The sequence below is a fragment of the Megalopta genalis genome, chromosome 5, assembly GCF_051020955.1.
Source record: "Megalopta genalis isolate 19385.01 chromosome 5, iyMegGena1_principal, whole genome shotgun sequence".
Taxonomy (NCBI): domain Eukaryota; kingdom Metazoa; phylum Arthropoda; class Insecta; order Hymenoptera; family Halictidae; genus Megalopta; species Megalopta genalis.
In genome coordinates this window covers 5,106,092-5,129,390 of record NC_135017.1, presented here as the reverse complement: position 1 = coordinate 5,129,390, position 23,299 = coordinate 5,106,092, and the positions used below count along the sequence as shown (strand labels likewise).

Sequence of the window (23,299 nt, the reverse complement as noted above, 5' to 3'; positions counted from 1 at the left end):
GTTGGATGAGAAAATGTCTTTTCTCTTTTAATAACTGTGACAAATTGAAAACAACGTAACGATATCCACGACGTCATTACGTTGATTTTTGATAACCAATTATCGATAACAAGAGTGATTCTAGCGGATAAAATCATTCTTTTCCGAATGAAAAATCAAGCGTCCAACAATTTTTCTGGTTTTAATGGTTATATGGTTATATTTTAACCCCTTAATGCACAGCTTTTTTGAAAAAGGCCGGCCAAAAAAAATCAATTTTTTTTAATGTAAAAAAACACAATTTAGAACATTGTCTTGGCAAGAAAATTACAAAAATACAAAAATATTCAATATTTATACAATTGGTATGATTTCTAATTTTCAGGATATTACTATTATTATTATTACTGTTATTATTATTATTATTATTATTATTATTATTATTATTATTATTATTATTATTATTATTATTATTATAATATTTTATTTTACATTATATTTTAGTAAAATATATATTGAAAAATGAGCGAATCAGAATCTGAATATGAACACGCTGTCGGAAAGCGGCTCACAAGGAAGAGATAAGTCGTAAGTGATAAGTGGAAAAAGGATATATTTTATACTTGAATAAGTAAGTGTTATAGCTTACAATCCCATGTAAATGATAAATATCAATAAAACGATTGTTCTTTTTTTGCTTTCACATTGTTATTTTCAATTCTCGATTGCATTCGAGTGTGAAAAATTATAGCAACACAAAGTACAACGCCGCTCGAATTACCTCGAGTGTGCACAGTTTGGCCAGTTTAGCGCGCTCGAGTTAACTCGAGCGTGCACGTTAAGGGGTTAATGGTTAATAATTTGTATAACTTTTAAGTTATGCAAAATGATTCTTGGATAGAACAATTCCAAAAATTCTCCCAAATACAACGGTACATCGAAATAATATCGTAATAATTAAATAATATTATAAATATTGTAACATGTTGCGTTAAAATCGATTGCTTCCTGTCGCTTCTTGTTTTCGATAAGACCAACCTCGAAAGAAACGTTTTTACCAAAAACGCCTAGTCCGCGACCGTTGGTGCAGCTTATAGCAATTACCGGCACGGATAAACATCGCGGCCAGTGGTCTTAATTGATCTAGTCCTGGGCACAGGGTGCCTGAATCGTCGATGTCCACCCGGCCAATTGATTCTTGCCGCTCGGCCCGTAACGGGCTCGCGTGCGAGCGGCACGAATCATTTGACGCCGAGTCGGTCGGGTCCAAAAGATTCGTGCCGCTAACAGCGAAGCGGCCTATGCGCGAGCGGCACGAATTATCCGAGCCTTCCCTAACTTTTTGATCGCGACGACGGTCTTGTTTCTGTCGCAGTGGCCAGCAATAAAAATTTACCTCCTGCGGAAGATGTGCTCCACGTCGCGAACTGCGAACGATCGGAGGACGAAATGTATAGACGGCTACACTCCGCGACAATACTACAATGTACGAGACATTTCATATGAAGCGATAGAAATGTACTTTACACGGGAGAATTTCTTTCTTTTATGTATCATACACCGTTGGATACTTAAGGATCTATTTTTATCGGTAGTTTCTTTGCGATTAGAGTTTTATTGTACTAATTTGTCTAGCTATAAATTACAATTCACACGAACAACTTTGTCATGGTGTAAACGATGACACTGTATGTAGACACAGGATGCGCCATTTATTTTTCATTACACGAATCGGCATGATTTTATGCGACGTTTCGTAGCATTGTCGCAGATTGTACAATCACGGTTCAAAATTATCGGATCAATTTTTAACGATAGATTATTTTTATTTATTGTAGCTTCGTGGGAAAAAAGCAACCGATTTTACAACGCGAAGCGTTCACTCGAGTCGTTCCTTTCTCAAGTTTCCAAAATTATTGGTAATTTCTGAAGAATTCTTCAATTTTTAGGAACGTTGGGGTAATATAATGTTGATCCAGTAGCTAGAGACGCGTTGTGTAACGTACTGCTCTATCCGGGGACTAGTCTTCTTACAATAACCACGTCAACGTCTCTCGGAGCCTTGAACTACTCTCGTAAAGCTTTTTCCTTTCTCTGGATTATCCATTGAACCTTCGCCAGGCGGTTGTTGTTACCCGATGGCGCACTAAATCCCCGCTTCGGGCAGACTTACGCGCGTGTAATGCAAAGAATCGCCGACGAAAATCTGTGTGTCCAGCTTTCTCAGACGCTCTATCAATCTATTGATCGAGTTGTAAGTAACTTCCGTTGCTTTATCAAATATTTATTTTGTTTTCTTTTATTCATTTTCTTTTGTTTTTCTTTTATTTATGTTCATTTTCAACCCTCGTCTATTTAGCGAAAGCAACAAACTCGTTTGTTCCGGTGACTCATGGGGGGTAAATATACGAACAATAGATTCTACGTAGGCTGCACCGGAGGTTATTTATGACTCGACCTAATAGAATCTACTTCGGACGTATTGATTTTTTAAATAAAGCAATCCCCGATCGATTTTACAAAATACAGTAAATTCTCCCCAATTTTCCTTCAACTTCTAGACAAAAATAGAGAATTTGGGGGGAGAAGATACGATTATTCGAGCCTCGCGACTCATTTTTATAGTTGTTGACAATCAGTAACTATAAAAACTAGCAGCAAGGCTCGAACAATCGTATCTCCTCTCCCTGTATTGTCTATTTTTGTGCACAATCTGAGCGTCGATTAATTTTTTCTAATGTTCTGAAATGATTGAGATTACAATTTCTTGCAATTGGTGCAACTCATTTTAATTTTGCAAAATATCTACGGCCTACCATAACAGAAACTTGCAAGGGAAGATTTCCACGTTGCATTTAAAACAATTATGAAATTTTAGAGATATGTGGAGGCTACATGAACAAGTATGTAAACTTCGATTTACAAATCTATGATCGACTCAGTTACGAGCAAAATTTTACAACGTTTTGAAATCGCAATTATCAGTTTCCCAAACACTATGCTATGCGAAAGTAGAAACTTCAAGCTTTAAAATGACTTCAGGCTTATTGGTTGAAATTAAAACTTTTCTTTCTTTGGAATTGATAATTCATATTACTTTGACCAAGATTCGACTTGCACTCTTTTGCCGGACCACCAGATATACAGGGTAAAATATAGATATTCACTGTTATAATAGATTTTATAAATTTTGAGAAAAATGAGTGGTTGCCATTTAAAGCAATAGATAAAGTAACTAGAAGTACATCAGTTTCAATGCTTAGTTTCGGCTTAGTCAACTTATTCAAGGAAGATTGAAATCTCTACTTGGCTCCTGTTTCTTGCAACTCGTGCAAATTACTTTTATCTCGCATAAATATCTGCAATCTAGTTAAAAACTTACTTACTTCTGGTAATCAATCATGATACGTAAATAGCCGGATATCCTACTATTCCTTTAACATGATCTACATTATTCTACAGGATTTTTTCTATTATTATTGATTACCAGTAGCAAATAAGTCGGGCGTTATAACTTCTACAAGAAAAATACATATAACTTTGAACGTACAAATATATACATTTCCTGTTCACTAGAACTTTTCTTCTTCGTGATCTACACCTAAAATGTCTTCTACTGTGATCTGATTACCAAAAACAAGTAAGTTAAGTTCAACAACTCGAACAAAAAATTGCTTACAATTTCAAATATACATACATATTTTTGAGCCATGTACATTAGAATTTGTACATGATCTAAATGATTTCTTTCACTATGATTGATCGCTAGAAGTAAATAAGTTGAGTACTACAACTTGGACAAAAAAATGTTCATAACTTTAAATGTAGATATACAGAAAATTTTCCCCAATTTTCCTTCAGCTTGTAAACAAAAATGGACAATTTGGGAAGAGGAGATACAATTATTCGAGCCTGCACCTCGTTTTTATAATTGTTGACAATCGGCAAATGTAGTACGCCCACAGTTAGCTAACAACTGTTACGATTAGCGCAACATAATTGAGCTCGGAACTGTTGAAAAATAATTCAGAAAACGGTTCGATATACCATAACGGTTTTTTCAAGGCAGTGCTGGTTCTAAGAATGTATTACATTTCCAAACGTAGTTAGAGGGTGCCAGTGCACCGTGAGGATTGTTGAATCATAGTCGGATCAAGGAATGCTTCTTTGAAGAACCGGAGCTGTTCCCGGACCTTTTATCTCGTCCTTATGCTTAAAGATTCCCTTTAACCGCTTGTCTCGCGATTTCCTCTGCGACTGCACCCCATCTTTCAATCATTTATTAGGATGAAAGCGGAACTCCCCATTAAATTCTGCAAAATATATATTGTTTGAATTTAATATGGTCGGAGACTCTCGTCTAACAACGTGAAAATTAAATGTTTTCCTTTTCATTATTTTACACAGAACTAAAAATTATACCGTTCTAGAATTTTGGGGGATGGGGGCGTAAACTGCGTTTTTAGACGAAATTTTGTTAATTCTTATTAAACAATGACGCAGTTTTATACTCGAGAATCCCCCACCCCTTAAATAATTCACATCAACTCGAACTACAAAAAGATTGTATAATTTTAATATCGATTCATCTCCATTTTCAAAATTCGTTTCCATTATTCAGATACCCTTAAAATTATTCTATCTTGCAGCTTCCTCCAATTAATCTAGCTATTATACTTTTGCAACATGTTCATCTATCTAATAACAACATTTAATGGTGTCTTGATTTTTTTGTTCCTGCAAATACAAAGGATTGCGGTTATCGCGGTCTAGTCGCGATTTATTCGAAACGATAAATACGCAATATAAAATATTGAATAACCGTGAGCGGCGGAGGAAAGAAAGTTGTTTGATTACCGACGTTATGAAACGCTGGATTAAAGAGGATCAAGGGGTATCCGAGCTGGCCATGTTTTATCTGACATGATAAAAAGAAAGGAAAAATTGTTCTAATTAAGACTGGCTCGCTTCACTTAACAAAATTAACGAGCTTATCGTTCAGGAGCTGGACTACCTACCTGCGAGTGCATCATAGGTTGTCCCTGCAAAACTGATAAGAGCGAGCCGAGTGTCGAGAGAGTTTCGTCGCAGTTGCAACAGGAAACACAGCGAAGTGAGAGAAAGCGCGGCGCACAACGTTGACGGGAGCAACCCTAAACAATCGTAAACTTTCTATCGGAAACGACGGAAGAAGTGCGCATGGACGAAAGAATCCTGGCCGACACTAATGCGCCGACTAAACGCCTGAACAATAGCAATTATGTCAGTTCAATGATTTCGAATGATCTCTGCCGTCAATTCCTGAGAACAGTTAAACTTGCGTTATTGTTCTTGTCGTAACAGAAATGAAATAAAAATCTGTTTCCTCTTTTAACGACGTTAGTACGGTGAAATTAATGCTGCAATATTTAAAAATTTTTTTTAAGTCCATTTTTTATATAAATATATAATAATATAATAAGACTATTATATTATAATAAGACTAATAATATTATTATATAAATATATAATAATATAATATCTGCATTTTAGTTATATCAATTTCATCGAAATCAGAGAGGAAGAACCATTTTGTAAATAATCGCTGAATTTTCTTCCTCTATTTTATAATAAATATATATTTTATAATATTTTAAGTATATATTTAAATATATTTTAAATATTTATTTTATAATAAATATATATTATATATATTATGAATGTATTATTATATATCATATTTTATACAAATAAACGATAGGCAAAATTATGCTTTTATACTTTTACTTCTACGGTTAACAATATCGTTAGCTGGACTCAATAACAGAAGGTTCAAAGACTCAATAAACATTTGTTATTATATTCTTTCACGTTTCACAAAATGTTGTGTGCCTCTTGGAAATTAATATTTTATGTTCATATAAGTATTATGCCCGTCGCTGTACATAATAGAAACCAAAATATTCTAATATTTTTATATTATAAAATATTCTAATATTTTCATATTATAAAATATCCTAATATTTTTACATTGTAAAATATTCTAATATTTTTATATTATAAAGTATCCTAATATTTTTACATTGTAAAATATCCTAATATTTTTACATTGTAAAATATTCTAATATTTTCATATTATAAAATAGAATTTATATATATTACAAGATATAAAAATGTTGTTTAAATATTAAGAGAAACGAAGAACGTATTTCAAACTGTATAATTGACATGAATGTGTTACAGCGAATAGGGTGAATGGTTTTACTGTGCACTTGTTGTTGGGAAGATTGTTTACGAATGACAATCGTCCGGGAAAGTCCTGCTTATCATACGGGGGAGATTATCGAATGGAAATTCGTTGTTGCTTCTTGATCTCTATGAACGTATTCCCGTTATCGACGTATCGTGTTAACCGGAAGTTCCACCGGATATATTTGATGACGTCCCCCCCTCCGGGCGAAAAGTACACCGATATCAGCATTCTATTCTGGTCAAATAGATCACCTGTATTTTGTTAACTGTACGCTCGGAATGCAGATGTTTGCAAAATCAATATTGGTGTAGAATTTCAGCAAGGCCAAGGATTCCCAAGCACCGGGAGATAAGATCCGCGGTTCTACAGATTCTTCGGAGGCATTGGATGTGACGCGCGACATCGTAAAACTTCGTTGTCTACAAGTAAATAATCAAATATTACACGGAATTTTCTACGAAATTCTATCGATTGGTATCAACTCGATTATGAATTTGGCGAATTTATGGTATAGTTGTTTATTTGTAAAATGAAGGGAATTGTTCGTATCAACATGGATTAAATTATTATATTATTAAATTTAGCGATTTCTATGTCATTTTTATCAGAAAGATATTTTTGGTCAAATTTTTGCTTTCAGTCTGATTTTTGTTAAATTGTTTATGGACGTGCGCAAAAATCCCCCAAAATTACACAAATAGATAATATGAATGTTCAAACATGTGGATTCATTCATTCGTTTATATTCGATTTTTATCAGGTAGGTATTTTTTAATCGTTGAAATAAATGCCTGTGTTTACTTTAATTTCAGGTAAACTAATTTATGTAAATTCATATTCCTTTTATTAAATTTCAAAACACGAAAATATTCTATGTAATTTAATAAGTAATTGTTAAATATTTATAAGATAGGTGAATTATTGTATAAGAATGTGACGTCAAAAGTACAAGAAGCAAACTTTTGACATTATATTTCCACTGATAAACCTCATTTCCAGGAACATTGACAACAGGGATATCGTTCTAGAAGGATGCTGATGTTCCATTATTAAAGATATAAATTACGTTCTCGCAGAAATCACTTCTGGAAGCTAACGATAAATATCTCCATCCTGTTTTCATCGTAAGTGCATCATAGTCCATTATTTCAATCTTATGATTATGTATACATGTTCTCGAATTATATGAATTTTTACTATCGTCTGCTCAAATCATCTATAAATCAATATAATACATACATTAGCTTATGTACGTAGCTAAAGGAGGGCAGCCCTATCTTATAGGGTAGTTAGCTTATTATACTCCGGATTCAATTTTTTCGTTATTAAAATTGAACGTACTCCTCGTTAAAACAAATTAGAAAATATTCAAGAAAATTGCGTTACCGGTGTCCCGTTCGCTTCAGACATTATTTAAATATACTGAAACGTTTAACGACATTATAAGAAAATTAGACGTTGCATTCAGGAGAATCTATAGAATTTTTTAATCTAAGAGTTATTGTTGCAGCTTTTACGCTTGAAGCACGAAGATTTGTTCATGTTGATAATTTAATATTTTCCTTCGAAATTGAATTTCTGAAGAACGGAAGGTGACGGAGGAAAACAATTTTCAAAACCCTGTTGACCGTACCGAAATTAATAAGAGACGACGCAGATGCCGGACAATGTAATCCAAATCTGGAGTTCGATACCGTGAGGGTAAATCTCGATTATTTTCCTCGGTAAAGTAATCAATTACACATTGATCCCTCTTAAACAGACTCTATCTCCATTCGAATCTGCTCCTCTACTCTGTTCAAAGAGACCTCGATCCTAGTTAATAGGGTCTACAACCTGCCGGTGTCTATCAATAATCCAAGGCCATAAGAGCAACAACTTAATTAGAACGAATTCTAATTAATCATCCTATTCGTCGACTTCATTCATTATTGAGGCTTATTTTATTGCTAGGACAGTTAAGAATCGAAAATAATACGTTTCTGGCAAAAACTAATTGCGGCAATCTGAAACAGTAGAAAGATTAATGTAGGTATATTATTTCCAACTTATTGACATTTTCAAAGAAGAAATGTCTACGGTTTCTTGCAATCGATGCACGCCGTTCAATCATTATTAGACTGTGGTTTTTGTGCGTTTATGGCAAGAAACAGGTTGTGCAATTTGTAACCACGGAAAGATGAACAGAATTTAAGTTAATCTTTTCTAACGTTTTGAAATGATCGAGAAGAGAGCAAATGTTTTGATACGGTTTCTTGCAATCGGTGCATCTGATTTGAATTTTGCAAAATAGACAAAAATAGAGAATTCGGGGAGAGGAGATACGATTATTCGAGCCTCGCGACTCATTTTTATAGTTGTTGACAATCAGTAACTATAAAAACTAGCAGCAAGGCTCGAACAATCGTATCTCCTCTCCCTGAATTGTCTATTTTTGTGCACAATCTGAGCGTCGATTAATTTTTTCTAATGTTCTGAAATGATTGAGATTACAATTTCTTGCAATTGGTGCAACTCATTTTAATTTTGCAAAATATCTACGGCCTACCATAACAGAAACTTGCAAGGGAAGATTTCCACGTTGCATTTAAAACAATTATGAAATTTTAGAGATATGTGGAGGCTACATGAACAAGTATGTAAACTTCGATTTACAAATCTATGATCGACTCAGTTACGAGAAAAATTTTACAACGTTTTGAAATCGCAATTATCAGTTTCCCAAACACTATGCTATGCGAAAATAGAAACTTCAAGCTTTAAAATGACTTCAGGCTTATTGGTTGAAATTAAAACTTTTCTTTCTTTGAAATTGATAATTCATATTACTTTGACCAAGATTCGACTTGCACTCTTTTGCCGGACCACCAGATATACAGGGTAAAATATAGATATTCACTGTTATAATAGATTTTATAAATTTTGAGAAAAATGAGTGGTTGCCATTTAAAGCAATAGATAAAGTAACTAGAAGTACATCAGTTTCAATGCTTAGTTTCGGCTTAGTCAACTTATTCAAGGAAGATTGAAATCTCTACTTGGCTCCTGTTTCTTGCAACTCGTGCGAATCACTTTTATCTCGCATAAATATCTGCAATCTAGTTAAAAACTTACTTACTTCTGGTAATCAATCATGATACGTAAATAGCCGGATATCCTACTATTCCTTTAACATGATCTACATTATTCTACAGGATTTTTTCTATTATTATTGTTTATCAATAGCAAGTAAGTCGGGCGTTATAACTTCTACAAGAAAAATACATATAACTTTGAATGTACAAATATATACATTTCCTGTTCACTAGAACTTTTCTTCTTCGTGATCTACACCTAAAATGTCTTCTACTGTTATCTGATTACCAAAAACAAGTAAGTTAAGTTCAACAATTTCAACAAAAAATTGCTTATAACTTCAAATATACATACATATTTTTGAGCTATGTACATTAGGACTTGTACATGATCTGAATGATTTCTTTCACTATGATTGATCGCTAGAAGTAAGTAAGTTGAGTACTACAACTTCGACAAAAAAATGTTCATAACTTTAAATGTAGATATACAGAAAATTTTCCCCAATTTTCCTTCAGCTTGTAAACAAAAATGGACAATTTGGGAAGAGGAGATACAATTATTCGAGCCTGCACCTCGTTTTTATAATTGTTGACAATCGGCGAATGTAAAAATAAGCCCGCGAGGCTGCAATAATCGTATCTTCTCTACCCAAATTGTTCATTTTTGTACATGGTTGACCCATGCTTTTTAGGACATTCTTTCCCATTCGGCAAGTACCATCTACCCTTAAAATATTTCACTTTTTCCTCTCAACACCCTACGCCTAAAGCCCCGTAATTTCTGTTATTTGCGGATCCTCCCTCGCCAGCGCGTATATTTCTGCGTCCGCACCAGCTGCGACGACTCCTCTCTCACCTTCGGTTCCTCCCAATCCTGAAAAAGATCAGGTAACCGTCAGTTGTTTTGTCGTTCCCTTGGGCCTGCCGAGCATTCAAGCGAGTTATCAGCGTTATCGTCGGTAGTAACGTAGCAAACGCTCGGGGATGCGCAGCGTGGACGAATCGCGGGCTGGACTAGCGACTATAAGAGGGACGCCGCGCGTCGCGACGCCACACAATCTCCAGTTTGTCCTGCACTCGAACTCGACGCGCGTCCTACCGAGTGTCCCGGTGCCGATTTTCACGCAGCAAGAGGAAGAGAGAGAGAGAGAGAGAGAGAGAAAGAGAGAGAGAAAGAGACAGAAAGAGAGAGAGAAAGAGGGTAGAAATCGTGTTCTTTGGGTTCTTCGACAGTACCTCCCTTTAGCGATTTGGATAAAGATGGTTCCGGATGGGTCATCTGGCCGGCTGCCGTGGCTGCTGCTCGCCACGGGTCTTTTCAACATCGTCAACGGTGTAATCAAAGGGAGCAACGATTTTCAACACTATCAGCAACAGGTATGGTACTACTGTTTTATGCGGTTTGTTTGGCGCTGGCCGTTTTCTCTGCTCAGACAATAGGCTAACAGTTCCTTTGAATTTCGATTGTTTGCTCTTGCATGACTGATAAAACTCGTTTTCTTCGGGTAAAATATAAGTCTGCCGCGAACAATTAATTAACGCTTGTATAGAAGTTCTTATGTAGTTTCTCCGACGAAAATTCGAAAGTGAATTCTCACTTATTTTTATCTACTTCGTTTAACGAAAACTCGAAGATAAATTTTCATTTATTTTTATTCATTTCGTTTAACGAAAACTCGAGAATAAATTCTCGTTTATTTTTATTCGTTTGGTTTAGCAAAATTTGAGACCGAGTTCGTGAACATTTTTACATGATTTCATTTAACGATCAAGAGATTTTTATTCTTGTCTTTTTCTTTAACGAAGATTAGAAACAGATTCAGGCTTCTTTATCTAGAAAAGCATGTATGTAGCTGTTATTGAACGCGGTGAACGGGATACTATAAAAATATAAAGTTGCAGTCATAAATTGTCGGACAAGTCATTATGGCGCTTTTAGTAGATTAGTATTAAAACAGGGGAAGCTAGAACCAATTAATTCAGTGTTCCCGATGTACTCGTTTAGCATTCCATTAACATTTAATTATGCAGTAAGATTTACTTTGCAATTATCAAGTCGGAATAAAAGAATTTATAAAAGAATAAAAGAATGTTGAATGGATTATTACAAATAATTTTGTGAGTCATTATTACACAATTTTATGAATCATTGTATAATTTTATGAGTCGTTATTGTGTATGAATCCTTAATTTATAAATGATTTATTACATATAATTTAAAAAGCCTATGCGTGTTATTTTTTAGTGACAAGATCATTTTGTCATCTAATTAGATGAAGACTATTTCTCGTAAACAATCGCAACCACAGTTTTGCTATTCTATTTTTAATACAATATACTTTCAAATATACCACAAAATTCTTTCCGAACATAATTTTGTCCAAGTCACTGAAAGTTCAATCTTGCCAAAATAAATTTTATACTTTTACCAATATTCTATTAACAATCGTGCTAACTCCTCATTAATTAAGAATCGAGAGTTTGCCAGAACGAGATGGAACGGAGAATAATCGATTAAAAAAACGACGGACCCGGGGGAAATTGATATTATAGGTACGCCGGCAAGAATGAAATGATGTTTTCCATTAACCAGTGAACGTTGCTTTTGTAAAACACGATTGAAACTTCATTTGTGACGTGATCGGTGGGGCGTGGGAATTTTCATAACATTTTATTGATCGTAGTGGGAAACGAAAAAAAGAAAGAAAGGAAGACCATGAAACAGTTGTTGCTAATGAAGCCTATGTGATTCGTTTGCCAGTCGATGCACACGCTTCCGGCTCTTTGCCATAGCAATTAATTGCACCGGCACGCTTCAAAGTAAACGAAACGCGTAGGGTCCCGGACAAATATCCCTTTCCCTTGTCCACCCACGAAAACAGGTTTCCTCTGGTTCCGTTAAAACAGAAGACACTGTTACAGGTGACTTTATCTGTGAGCTTAGTTTTGATCAGTCGATTCGACGAAATCGATCTTCATTGGTAGAAACTATATAGGATAGATTGTTCGATTGTTGCTGTCGAATTCTTCCGTTCAGGTGTCTACGAAATCGTGCTAACGAACGTGTCTATTTCTCGAAATATATATCTGAGATAGATTACTCAAATGTAACACTTGAATCGAATAATCTGTCCGAGGAAATGCGACAGTTTATCCTTAAATCGTTTCATGATATTCTATGGTCAACTATGTGGTAGTCTATGTCAAACATCTATCTTCAGAAATCCAAATCTCGGATCAACGTGTAATTGCTTTCTAATTGAATTCTCAAGAAGTCCTGCATCTGTGAGTTCACAGAACCTACCTTCTCAATTTCGATAGCTATACAAAATCTGTTTCTACCAATAGCCTTTAAAAGGCAACCCAGATCTGGGATACTAATTTACATAACTGATTATACAGCTCGTTTACATAATAGCTAGCAATATCCATATCGACCGTAGTCATTACATAATCTATTCAATCAGTTTAACTTAGGTCTTAATCTATCTACAGGATCTATCTCCATAATTTGTCTTGGCAGCCAAATTAGATAATCCTATATACAGTACCCCTTCAAAACTAGTCAATTTCAATAACCGAACAAGTCAGCTAACCGTTTCGTCAATCTAATCTATCTAAACAATGTATAACGAAATTTAATTTATCTAAACTTTAACAATAGCTATAGAATACATCCCATGCTCTTAATTTACCAACAGAATTCATCTAAATAATCTATCACAGAATTGAATTTGCCTAAATTCTAACAATAGCTATTATAATCTATCATGTGCTCTTAATTTACCAACAGAAATTTAATTTATCTAAACTTTAACAATAGCTATATAATCCATCCCATGCTCTTAATCTACCAACAGAATTCATCTAAATAATCTATTACAAAATTAAATTTGCCTAAACTTTAACAATAGCTAATATAATCTATCATGTGGTCTTAATTTATCAACAGAATCTATCTAAATAATCTATTACAAAATTGCCTAAATCCTAACAATAACTATGTAATCTATCCTGTGCTGTTAATATACCAACGAACCTATTTAAATAATCTATCATAATAGATTATAATCATACAGATAATAATTATAATCACAATATTGAATTTGCCTAAACTCTAACAACAGCTATATAATCTATCCTGTTCTGTCAACGTATCAACAAAACCTGTTCGAATAATGTATTACAATAATGAATTCGCTTAAACTCTAATAATAACTACATATATAATCTATCCTATATTCTGAATCTATCAGAATCTATCTATATAAAATCTATCATAAAAATCTACTGTTATACACGATAACATTGTAACGTTAATCATCTATTTACTAAAGTCGCAATTCATCTGAATTCCATCAAATCAATTTAAACAAATACCCATAGATTTCTACATTATCAACGCAGGTAAAAATCGCTTATAATACTTTTAGAAGAGCAAATTCGGTGTCGCCAAAGTTAAGTCACGTAACCGCGGATAAATTCAATATTCCCCCGGAACAACAAGTCGTAGAACTTCATTGGATCTCGTCTGGCTGAATCCTGGCTATCCCGTATAGTTCTTCATTAATCAGATTGGCTGTTCGTTTCGAGAGACCGGTACGAAATGAGATAGAGCTCCGAAGGATCAACGTTGTCGTAGATACTGAACCGAAAGTATTGGAGAATCCGGAGGCCTCTGTTTCCTGGCAGGAAAAATCACCGGGGAGAAGCGATCGTGCCTCCTCCCTTGGCGGAACTGTCCTCTCGAACATTTTTATTCGTGAAGGGTTCTCCGTTAATAACCTCTGGCCCCGTGTCGTGGCCAAAATATTAGGTTCGCCGACATGAAATGTCCGATTTTATAATGCCGACGTTATGAAGCGGTCCTGATCGAGAAATATCACGCCCGCCGCGTTCACTTTACCTGGAACAGGAAACACCATAATAATCTTTAACGTTGAAGTTGAGAAACATGTTTTCCAAATTAAAAACTGCTACCTCTTTGCGAACCGCCCGTTGCGCTTAATTAAAATCTTTATCGAAAGCTAGACGGATATCATAATTCATTCCTAAAATGGAGCAGTGAATTACGATCATATGACATAACATTACTGTCATTGAAATCAATTTTAAGCAATTATGGTTTTCTTTTTTAATTATTATAGTTGATGCATAACGAAATGTATCATATCATTTTCAAACGATAAAACGAACATCATTTTTTCAACTGAAATTTATTTGGATAACAAGTACGACGAGGAAACATAATTCACTGCTTCATTTCGATAATAAATTATCATATCGTTCAAACGAATTTGTTCAATTTCTAACAACTTCTAGACCACGTTATCATTAACATAAACTGTGTTCGGTTAAAATAAAGGACAAATTGAAGTACGAATTATGAAAAATGGCGTAACGGTTCAGAACTTCCTAATATATTAATTCTAAAGTAAACTCTCGACCGGATAAAAATTGTGTTTACTTAAAAGCGCATCGTTAAGAATCGAGCATTCGAACGGTGACAAGATAATATTTCATTCTAAGGAAGATCCTGAAAGCAACGCGTCGAAACTGCGCGTTCCACGGGTCTTATCGAAGGCGGCGTTCGGTCTACCGACCTGTAAAGTGGAATTGCTTGTTGTCAGTGTAAACGCAATTTATACGCTCGAGTTACTCGCAAAAATCGAGTGGCAATGTACTTCGAGGTTCAATCCGACGAGGTTACAGACCACGGGACGGTGTAAATATGCGATCTTTTTTGCACGGTACCAGAATCAGCGCGACGAATCTTTGGTACGAATAGTTCGAACGAACAATAGGGTCAAGAAATCCCCTTGGATCCGCCTATAGCTTGTTTGCTTATTGAATCGCTTGCAAAAATGCCTGACGCACCTCTGCTACCCTCTGTACACGTTACAAAATTTTTTGAATTTTTAAATTAAGCGTCTCGTGGTTGAAAAAAATATAGAACAAAAATAAATAATATAACAGAACAAAAATATAGAAACGAGATTCGACACGAGTAACGACATTAGTTGTTTTACGTTAACTAACGTTGTACTTCCGGTAGTAGTTTACACAATTATAACAATCCTATCCAACGGACTAAATATAATATTCAATAATCGCAAAACATTGCTGTGTGAACATCGAGATCTATTTGACCAGTTATGTTGCTCCGTGCCCAACATTTCGAGATTAAATTGACACAACTGATTTTCAAAATGTAATATCCAGCAACGCTATTTACCGGAACGGTGCGACAACGTTTAAGCTTAATTATTCTTCTGACTAACGTTGCAATGACGTCGAGGATTACGATTTCTGTTTAAATTGCGATTCTCGAGTAAATAATCTATTAAACGTGTCAACAGATTACGATAGTAATCCTCGGCGTCAATATTGAAGCCGGTCGGTAGGATCAACTAAAGAGTAGTACTTCCGGTTCTTAATATTTCCCAACAACCAGCCGGAGGAGAATCTTGGCTCGCAGTTTCGAACAATCGTCGCAAGGTGAATCCGTGTCACAGCAAATATTTACAACGGCTGTTCCGCTGTTTGTATCCCGATTACATGCTCTTTGTCGATCATAAATCACTGACAGCTTGTCTGGTTAACGCGTAATAATCGAATATTCTGAACGAGCGTGTATAGTTCTTCGACGCATAGTTCCTGCAATCCAACAAACACACGCTATTACACTTCAACAAATTACCGGGAAAATACTATTATACCAATGAAAGATCAATTTTATTTATCAATGTATCTTCAACTGATACGTTTTCAATTGTTCCATTTTACAACCTTATTTTCTAACTAGAAAAAATACGTACGTATGTATCGTGATAATATAAAAATGTCTATACGTCGATATACTTGTTACTTTCTTCATATATACACATTTCAATCTTCAGCTGGTCTAGTATAATATATATATATAATAATATATATAATATATTATATATATAAAATATTATTATAATATTATATTATTATTATTATTATTATAGATTATATATATAATATAATATATAATAATACATATTATAGCATAATTTGCTAAGAGGTAAAAATACCAAACGAAGCAAGCACGAAGCTAAATTAGATATTACGAGATATATTTATACGGAATCACTATCAGATAAAGAATCTCCTGATATATTTACATCAGCTAATGGTTCTTCCAATAAATCTGATATCGTCGAAGCGATATTTCCTCCTTCGGTTTCTAGGGCAACGCGTAATCTGAAAACGAGTCGATTTATAATCTATTTTTAATGGTAGTACATATTAATAATTATAATTAATAACCAATATCGAACATTGCGATCCGGTGTTCGTGCGTCCGTACAGTAAAAATGTCAGATGTCACATTTCTCGGAATCAGAAGGTTACAAATTTCAGTAAATAATCGTTGCGACGAATTGAAAGCATTTCGAACTTCATATGAATGTGTAATATCATATTTCGTAGCTTAACAAAGTATATATTCTCTGGAATGATTGATACAATTGCAAGCGGTCACAACCTTAAAAGTTCAAAAGTTGTCTTCATTTATGCAAAAATTGTGCTCATATTTTATGAAAGTTTTATGAAACAAATCTTCGAGTGGTAGAAGTTTCACCACGAATTTTTAATGATTTTAGACTTGCCATCGTTGTCCGAAATATATCAGGTCCTGTTAGCTAGCCGAGAACATCATCGATCCAATTCAGTTTCGCTCTAATCGAAACACGATTTTACATTGTAAACGGCGGGCACCAGCCGCGAGAGTGAAAAGGATCAGCGAACCGTGTTCGATCGATCGAATATTCTCCCCATGATCGAATCGAGCTGGGCCGGCTGAAACATCAAAATAAACCGCAACTTACGATTATCGATTTTCGATTGCCGCGCGCGCGGGTCACGTAAAACGGTAAGAGGCTACTTCAGATTATGTCATCGAATGGCCGCCGATGTATATGCACGGGGACCGAGAATCGAAAATGAAAAGAGTCAATGGTGTGTTAGATAAAATGCTTCCCGTAAGTGATATTGCCGCGTTCCTTTCAGAATTGTATTTATGCCGTGGACAAGGGCAGGGAGACCCTGTCGTCCGCCATTTAGCGCCGAGAAATGCAATCCTGGAAATAGGTTATAGCACGCGTTAAAATGACATCTGCATACAGGTGGTGGTAGTCGATTGAACGACTGTTGCGCGATTCAAAGGGTACGGCCGGATATATAAGGGGTCAAAAGTGGCCTTCAATAGAACGAGATCGGCGAAAGACAGTTTACAAAGAAAATACATTTTGCGCCGAGTTAGAACCCTCTATTTTCACGAGGTCGAGGGCTGCAAAAAGTCGGATTAGCTGTTTTTTGTTCCGCTTAATCCTACGCGAGGATACTGAAAAAAGTTGGCAGGTGGCAGTCACGTGTCAGGAATTCTTTTTCGGACTTTGAATTAATAATTTCAGTTAAAAGGTATCGACGGCTTTAAGGGGACTTAATAATAATATATATACATATATATATAAAATAATATATCTTATTATTATAATATATTATAATATATATTAATATAATAATAATATAATATTATTAATATTATAATATTATATTATATAATAATATATATATTATTATTATTAAGTCCCCTTAAAGCCGTCGATATATATATCGAATTAAAGAATTTCAAACGAAACGGAATATTAAGGCAATACCGATTGAGATAATTTATCCGATTAAAACCATCGTTTAATTTTCATTTAATAGAAAGTAGAACTTATTCGAAAATGTATTTGTTATTTTAGACAGCTTTTCGGACAGGGACATTTCGAAACCATTGACTACCGTAGTGGTCCCAATGGAACGACGGGAACACGATTTTTCAATTTAGGATCGATCTATTCATTCTCGATCATTATTTATCCTCGAACCTGTTAGCACTACGCGAGTCACTCTGGGCGCCATTTATTTTTGAAATACAAATCCGCGGTAAGTAGAATGCACATCCCTCGTCCTGGTTTTTTATGATGAAATATTCCGAGTGTGGCACATTTTTTGTTGAAGTGGAATTAATGTGACAATGCCGACGCGGCGTAATGCAGTCACAGCTAAAATGAACGAACGTGCGTCTGATTGTAATTGGTTCATGTGTGCTGTCGCCGTCATTCGTGACGTGGCCAGCATTGAAAATTGTCCTCTATCCTTTATTTTTCCAATACCGTTCATGAAATATAATATTTGAATGCGCAATCAGTGTAAAGGAATCTTTCGACGCGGTTATTACCACAATGAAAACTTTTAATGCATCTAGGAGTACCCACGCAAATGCCACAAAAGTCGTCCGCGGAATTCGTTCATTTAAAAAGATCTGTTTTTCTTTTTTCAGTATGTGTATCAAGTTACTTCATCGCCAGTATTTTAATTAAAACGCAGGACATAATATACGATAGAAGAATGAAAATTGTTTGTTACAAACAGGAGAAGCCTGAAGATGGTACAAAATTAGCGAACGAATGTTGCACTATACAGAGTAGTAATCCTCAGTAATTATGAAAGCAAGGGCTGTGTTTGAAGTGGTAGCCGGAAATATTGTTGCTAAAATTGCTACTAACAATAAAAAGATTTACCAAATGAAGAACAAGCCAATGCTCAGAAGAAAACATTTCTAAAAGAATCCAATTGGAGATGAGTTGCTCGATATAAAATTAAATATTACATAAGAATTGTATATATTCTCATTATATATTATTATAAATATAATATATATTATTATTATATATATTATATTATATTATTATTATTATATATATTATAAATATAATAATATAGAATGAGAATATACAATTCTTATGTAATATTTAATTTTATATAGAGCAACTCATCTCCAATTGGATTCTTTTAGAAATGTTTTCTTCTGAGCATTGGCTTGTTCTTTCTTTTATTGATCCTCTGTCATTCTCACTGTTTTTCATTATAGACATCATAGCAGCCCAGTTTGCGGCCACTTGTGAACGATTATTATTAGAGATGCAACGACAGCGTTATCGACGAACGACACCCTCGCCGAGTTTTGAGAGGTTGCGTCAATGTCTACAAAAAATTCATGAGTTGCTAGTATTCGAAGTTTCGCTATTAAACGAAAATTCTCTGGCAACTGACAAACGTATGCAAAACTCTGTCGAAATTAACAAGCGCCATATTGAATTCATCTCCTCAGTGCACGACTTTACTTAAAAGTAAAAAAAAAACGCTTGGTCCTTCTGTTTGTGACATTTTGAAATTGAAAAAGAAACGTGCGGGAAACGTTTTTAAGGGCACGTTAGGATTCTCTATTTTTTTCCCGGACGCACATACGGTACGAATAAGTATAATTAGAAGACACTGAGATTAACGTGTGCTCCGTCTTTTTAGGGAAAAATAAAAACGAAACGGATAGTGCCTGTAGGCAAATGAAAATTGAAGTAGAATGCCGCGTGGGAGGAGATAAAAGAGACTGTAAAATGAAATTCTTCTGAGAGAATTTATTTTAAAATTCTATTGTAATACAGGGGGTGTTCCAAGATATACATAGACCGGGTCCAGTGAGTATATATTGTTGTATATGTATAATATATATATATATATACAATAATATAATAACAGTTAAATAGATTATCTCAAGATAAAAATTGTCACTATTTCAGTCGTTACAACTTTATGGAGAAAAGTTAAACAATTTATCTTTTAACTTGGTTACTTTTGCCTGTTCATTCAATAATTCAAAGTACTTAATTATATACATTTTTTTCAGATTAATTCTATGGCAGGATTTTACTAAAGACGAAAAATATTTTTACCTGGGTCTTTATTCTTCACCCTCTATAAAAACATGCAATTGTACATAGACTCTAGTAATTGACATTACCAATGACAATCACGCCGTAATATCCGTCTGTCGATGAAGATATTTCCACATTGACTGCCCCACGGGGAAATAGATTTTCCCCAAACACTTCGAATCGTCGGTGATCGACTGATCAAATTTGTAGATAGGTTCCATGACAGAATGAAATTGTCGCTAGAAGTCAATGTTTCACCATAAGATGTAAAACGCTTCGATAGAACAAATACTCAACTAATCATCAGTCACAAAAGACAAATGTGAACATTTTGGTTTCTACATTTTTAATCAAATTTTACGTTTAATTAATTTGAACAGTCAGTGTAGCTTTCTTTGGTTTTCAAATTAATTGAGCCGCATATTATATATTCATTCAGTTTATATTTTTAAACGATATTTCTTCAGTATAACTTTACAATTACTTTTGCTGTTAAAACGAGTAAATATAATTTACTAGATTTTTAAACGTAACGAACGCGGTCTCATTGAACGTTTCAATGAACGGACGGATCCGCTTGTCGATACGTCAACGGATAAAAAGATAGAACGAAAAGGATTACATCGTTCTTTTTACAGCTTACGGCAGACCATTTGGCAAAGGATTTTTACCGTATGGACTATAAAGATGGCTTTTTGAGTTCGTACCCACGTTTCAAACCTATCACAGGTAATAGATATGTTAAGCCTTCTTTAGACAACTAAAATGTGCAATTTCAAATATTCATTTAATAAATTTGTTGAATGAAAAATTGTAAAAGAAAATGCATAGAAAATAGCGTTCGCCCGGTTATCTTTACAAGGGTTAATCTTTCTAATTGTGGATAAAGAGTAAATATTTCTTCTTGCAAGATTGCATTTTCGTTACGACGGAGCCCGGCGCTTTCATATACACATCGAAAACCGATAGCGAGGAGGTCTGCGGCGTTCACTTCCTTGCCGGACCCGACCAAAAAGTGGAGATCAGTTTCCTCAGCTTCGACGTTCCGTGCGAGCATCACGGACTTATCTCGGTAAATTGAAAAATAAACAAAAACGTCAGCGAAACTCTTATCAGAGTATAAAAAACTATCACGCACCGATGGGCGAGGGTTGATCTACAATTTATTTTTGCAACCGGTAGGCGCTGGACGGCTGGGAGATGGACGGCGAAGTGTTCCCCAGCGAAATGGATCATCGATTACCCCTAAAGCAGAGGATCAGCGAATTCTGCGGTAAAAATATCGGTGTGAAGAAAAGCTTCGTAAGTTCGCAGAACGTTGCGGTCGTCAGGTATAGGATACCGAAGCCCGGGAGAGGATTCACTGTCCTTGCGAGATTTCTGAAAAATCCTAGACGTAAGCATTAGCTCTGGAAGATCTTTGGAGAACGTTCACCCCACCCTCCGTACATATAAGCGTTGAAACACCTGCAATTCTTAGTCACTTCGGTAGAACCACTTCCTTTATTAAATACTTTTGCTAGAATCGATTTCATTCCTGCGATAGTATTTGATAACAAAATATGTTGCATTTAGCAGAATGCTATAATTATTCTGTTTAATCGTTGGATATTATTCTCCCGTTTCCAGCGTGCAATGTGTTGGTAACGAGTCTAACGGAGCCGTTTACTTTACGCAATTACGGAAGACGTATAAATTGCACCTACGTCGCATTATATCCAGGAACCGTACAAGTAATCGCCCTCGGAGTTGGGGTTACCAATTTACTGGGATCCGGTCGCACAACCGAGACCGGGACTCTGCGGAAAGTCCGTATCCCGCATATGTGTGAAAATGTTTTGCAACTCGATATAGCTGCACCCAGAGTACGTGCACGCTTGCCAATTAACACTTCATTGAACAGGAAACCTTTTATTTCCAGTGCGACGAGAGGAACCCGCACGATCAAGCGATAATTGGCGGCGGCTACGGTCTAGACACGACCAAAGTACAGGTGGTGGACTCCATCTGCGGCATAGACTCCAAACCCGGTAACACAATCAATAAACTTCTGCTATCATAAGCTGATTAACTTGAGTGCTTGTCGATATTCCATCTCATAAATACTTGTCGATGCTCAACGGCTTGAATATTTAATGAGACAGATCCGGAAATCAAAGTGCTGCTTGATATTCAATTAAGCAGCTTGAAATACTCGATAATTCGATCACTCTGCGTAATCCGAGAAATTGATGCCTTAGTTGATCGAATTGTTCGTAAAGATCACGTGATTGAAGGATGAAAGAAATTGAAACAAAGTTAACAAACATACTACGTTCGAACTTTGTACCCTACATTTTTCACTCCTTTAAGAATGTGAACATATGAAAGTCGTAGAAATAAAAAGGTATTTTTTTATTGTAGACTACCATGAGGTGGTAGAGTATAGTATCACCTCCGTGCGGCTGATATCGAGTGGTTTCTTCGACAACTCTGTGACGGTTAACATCCAGCCGCTCAAAGACGAGTTTCTGGACAGGAATTAATTCGAAACGGTTTTGATCATAGAACACGATCGTCGATGCTTGAAGTTTCAAGACCTCATTGTGAATGCAGTTACTTTTGAGCCGGCGAGGGTCCCAAAATTTAGCCATTCACACCGAGATAGATGCATATATATACTCATTTTCGTTCGACGAATTTTGGAAACTGAGTTCCACCTTCTAAACAATGTCTAGATACTTTCACGACTTTTATTTATTATACCTTCATTGAACATTACTTCTTGATTCATTGTATGTTCATGTGACTGAGTGCGATTAATCGTTTGAATTTATGACTGAGATTAATTTAAAAGATCATGTTTTTTAGAGTCCGTACTATATGTTGAAATGATTTTATGTAGATGTCCTTTCCGGAGATATTCATAATTTGATATTGTGCAACTTGTGATAAATGGATTTCAATAATCGATGTAGATGTATAGATTTTTCTCTGTAGTTGCTAAAACATTTTAGTACCTTAGAGAAAGGCCTCGAATTTTTATTCTTGTAGAGTGTAAAATTATAAACGATGCTGTTCGATTGAAACGTGCCAATTTCTTTTAACGACTTAACTGAATAAACGTTAATTATTCCTCCAGTCCTGTTTATTGGTTAAAATTGTACCTTACAGGAATTAGTTGCTCCAATTTATTTTTATCACTAATTTAAAATTAAATGCTCACTTAAAAATAGCTTTTT

The 23,299-nt window shown here is 35.1% G+C and overlaps 1 protein-coding gene across 1 annotated transcript; it reads left to right on the top strand.

Moving 5' to 3' along the window:
* The first annotated feature begins 10,271 nt into the window (after positions 1–10,271).
* crh-BP (corticotropin releasing hormone binding protein) lies at positions 10,272–23,198 on the top strand. The gene is made up of 7 exons (XM_033476767.2): positions 10,272–10,665; positions 20,717–20,807; positions 20,990–21,150; positions 21,261–21,474; positions 21,708–21,886; positions 22,000–22,108; positions 22,482–23,198. Exons 1-7 carry the CDS (start codon positions 10,273–10,275, stop codon positions 22,601–22,603), a joined length of 1,269 nt encoding a protein of 422 aa, XP_033332658.2. The 5' UTR covers position 10,272; the 3' UTR covers positions 22,604–23,198.
* The last annotated feature ends 101 nt before the right edge of the window (positions 23,199–23,299 follow it).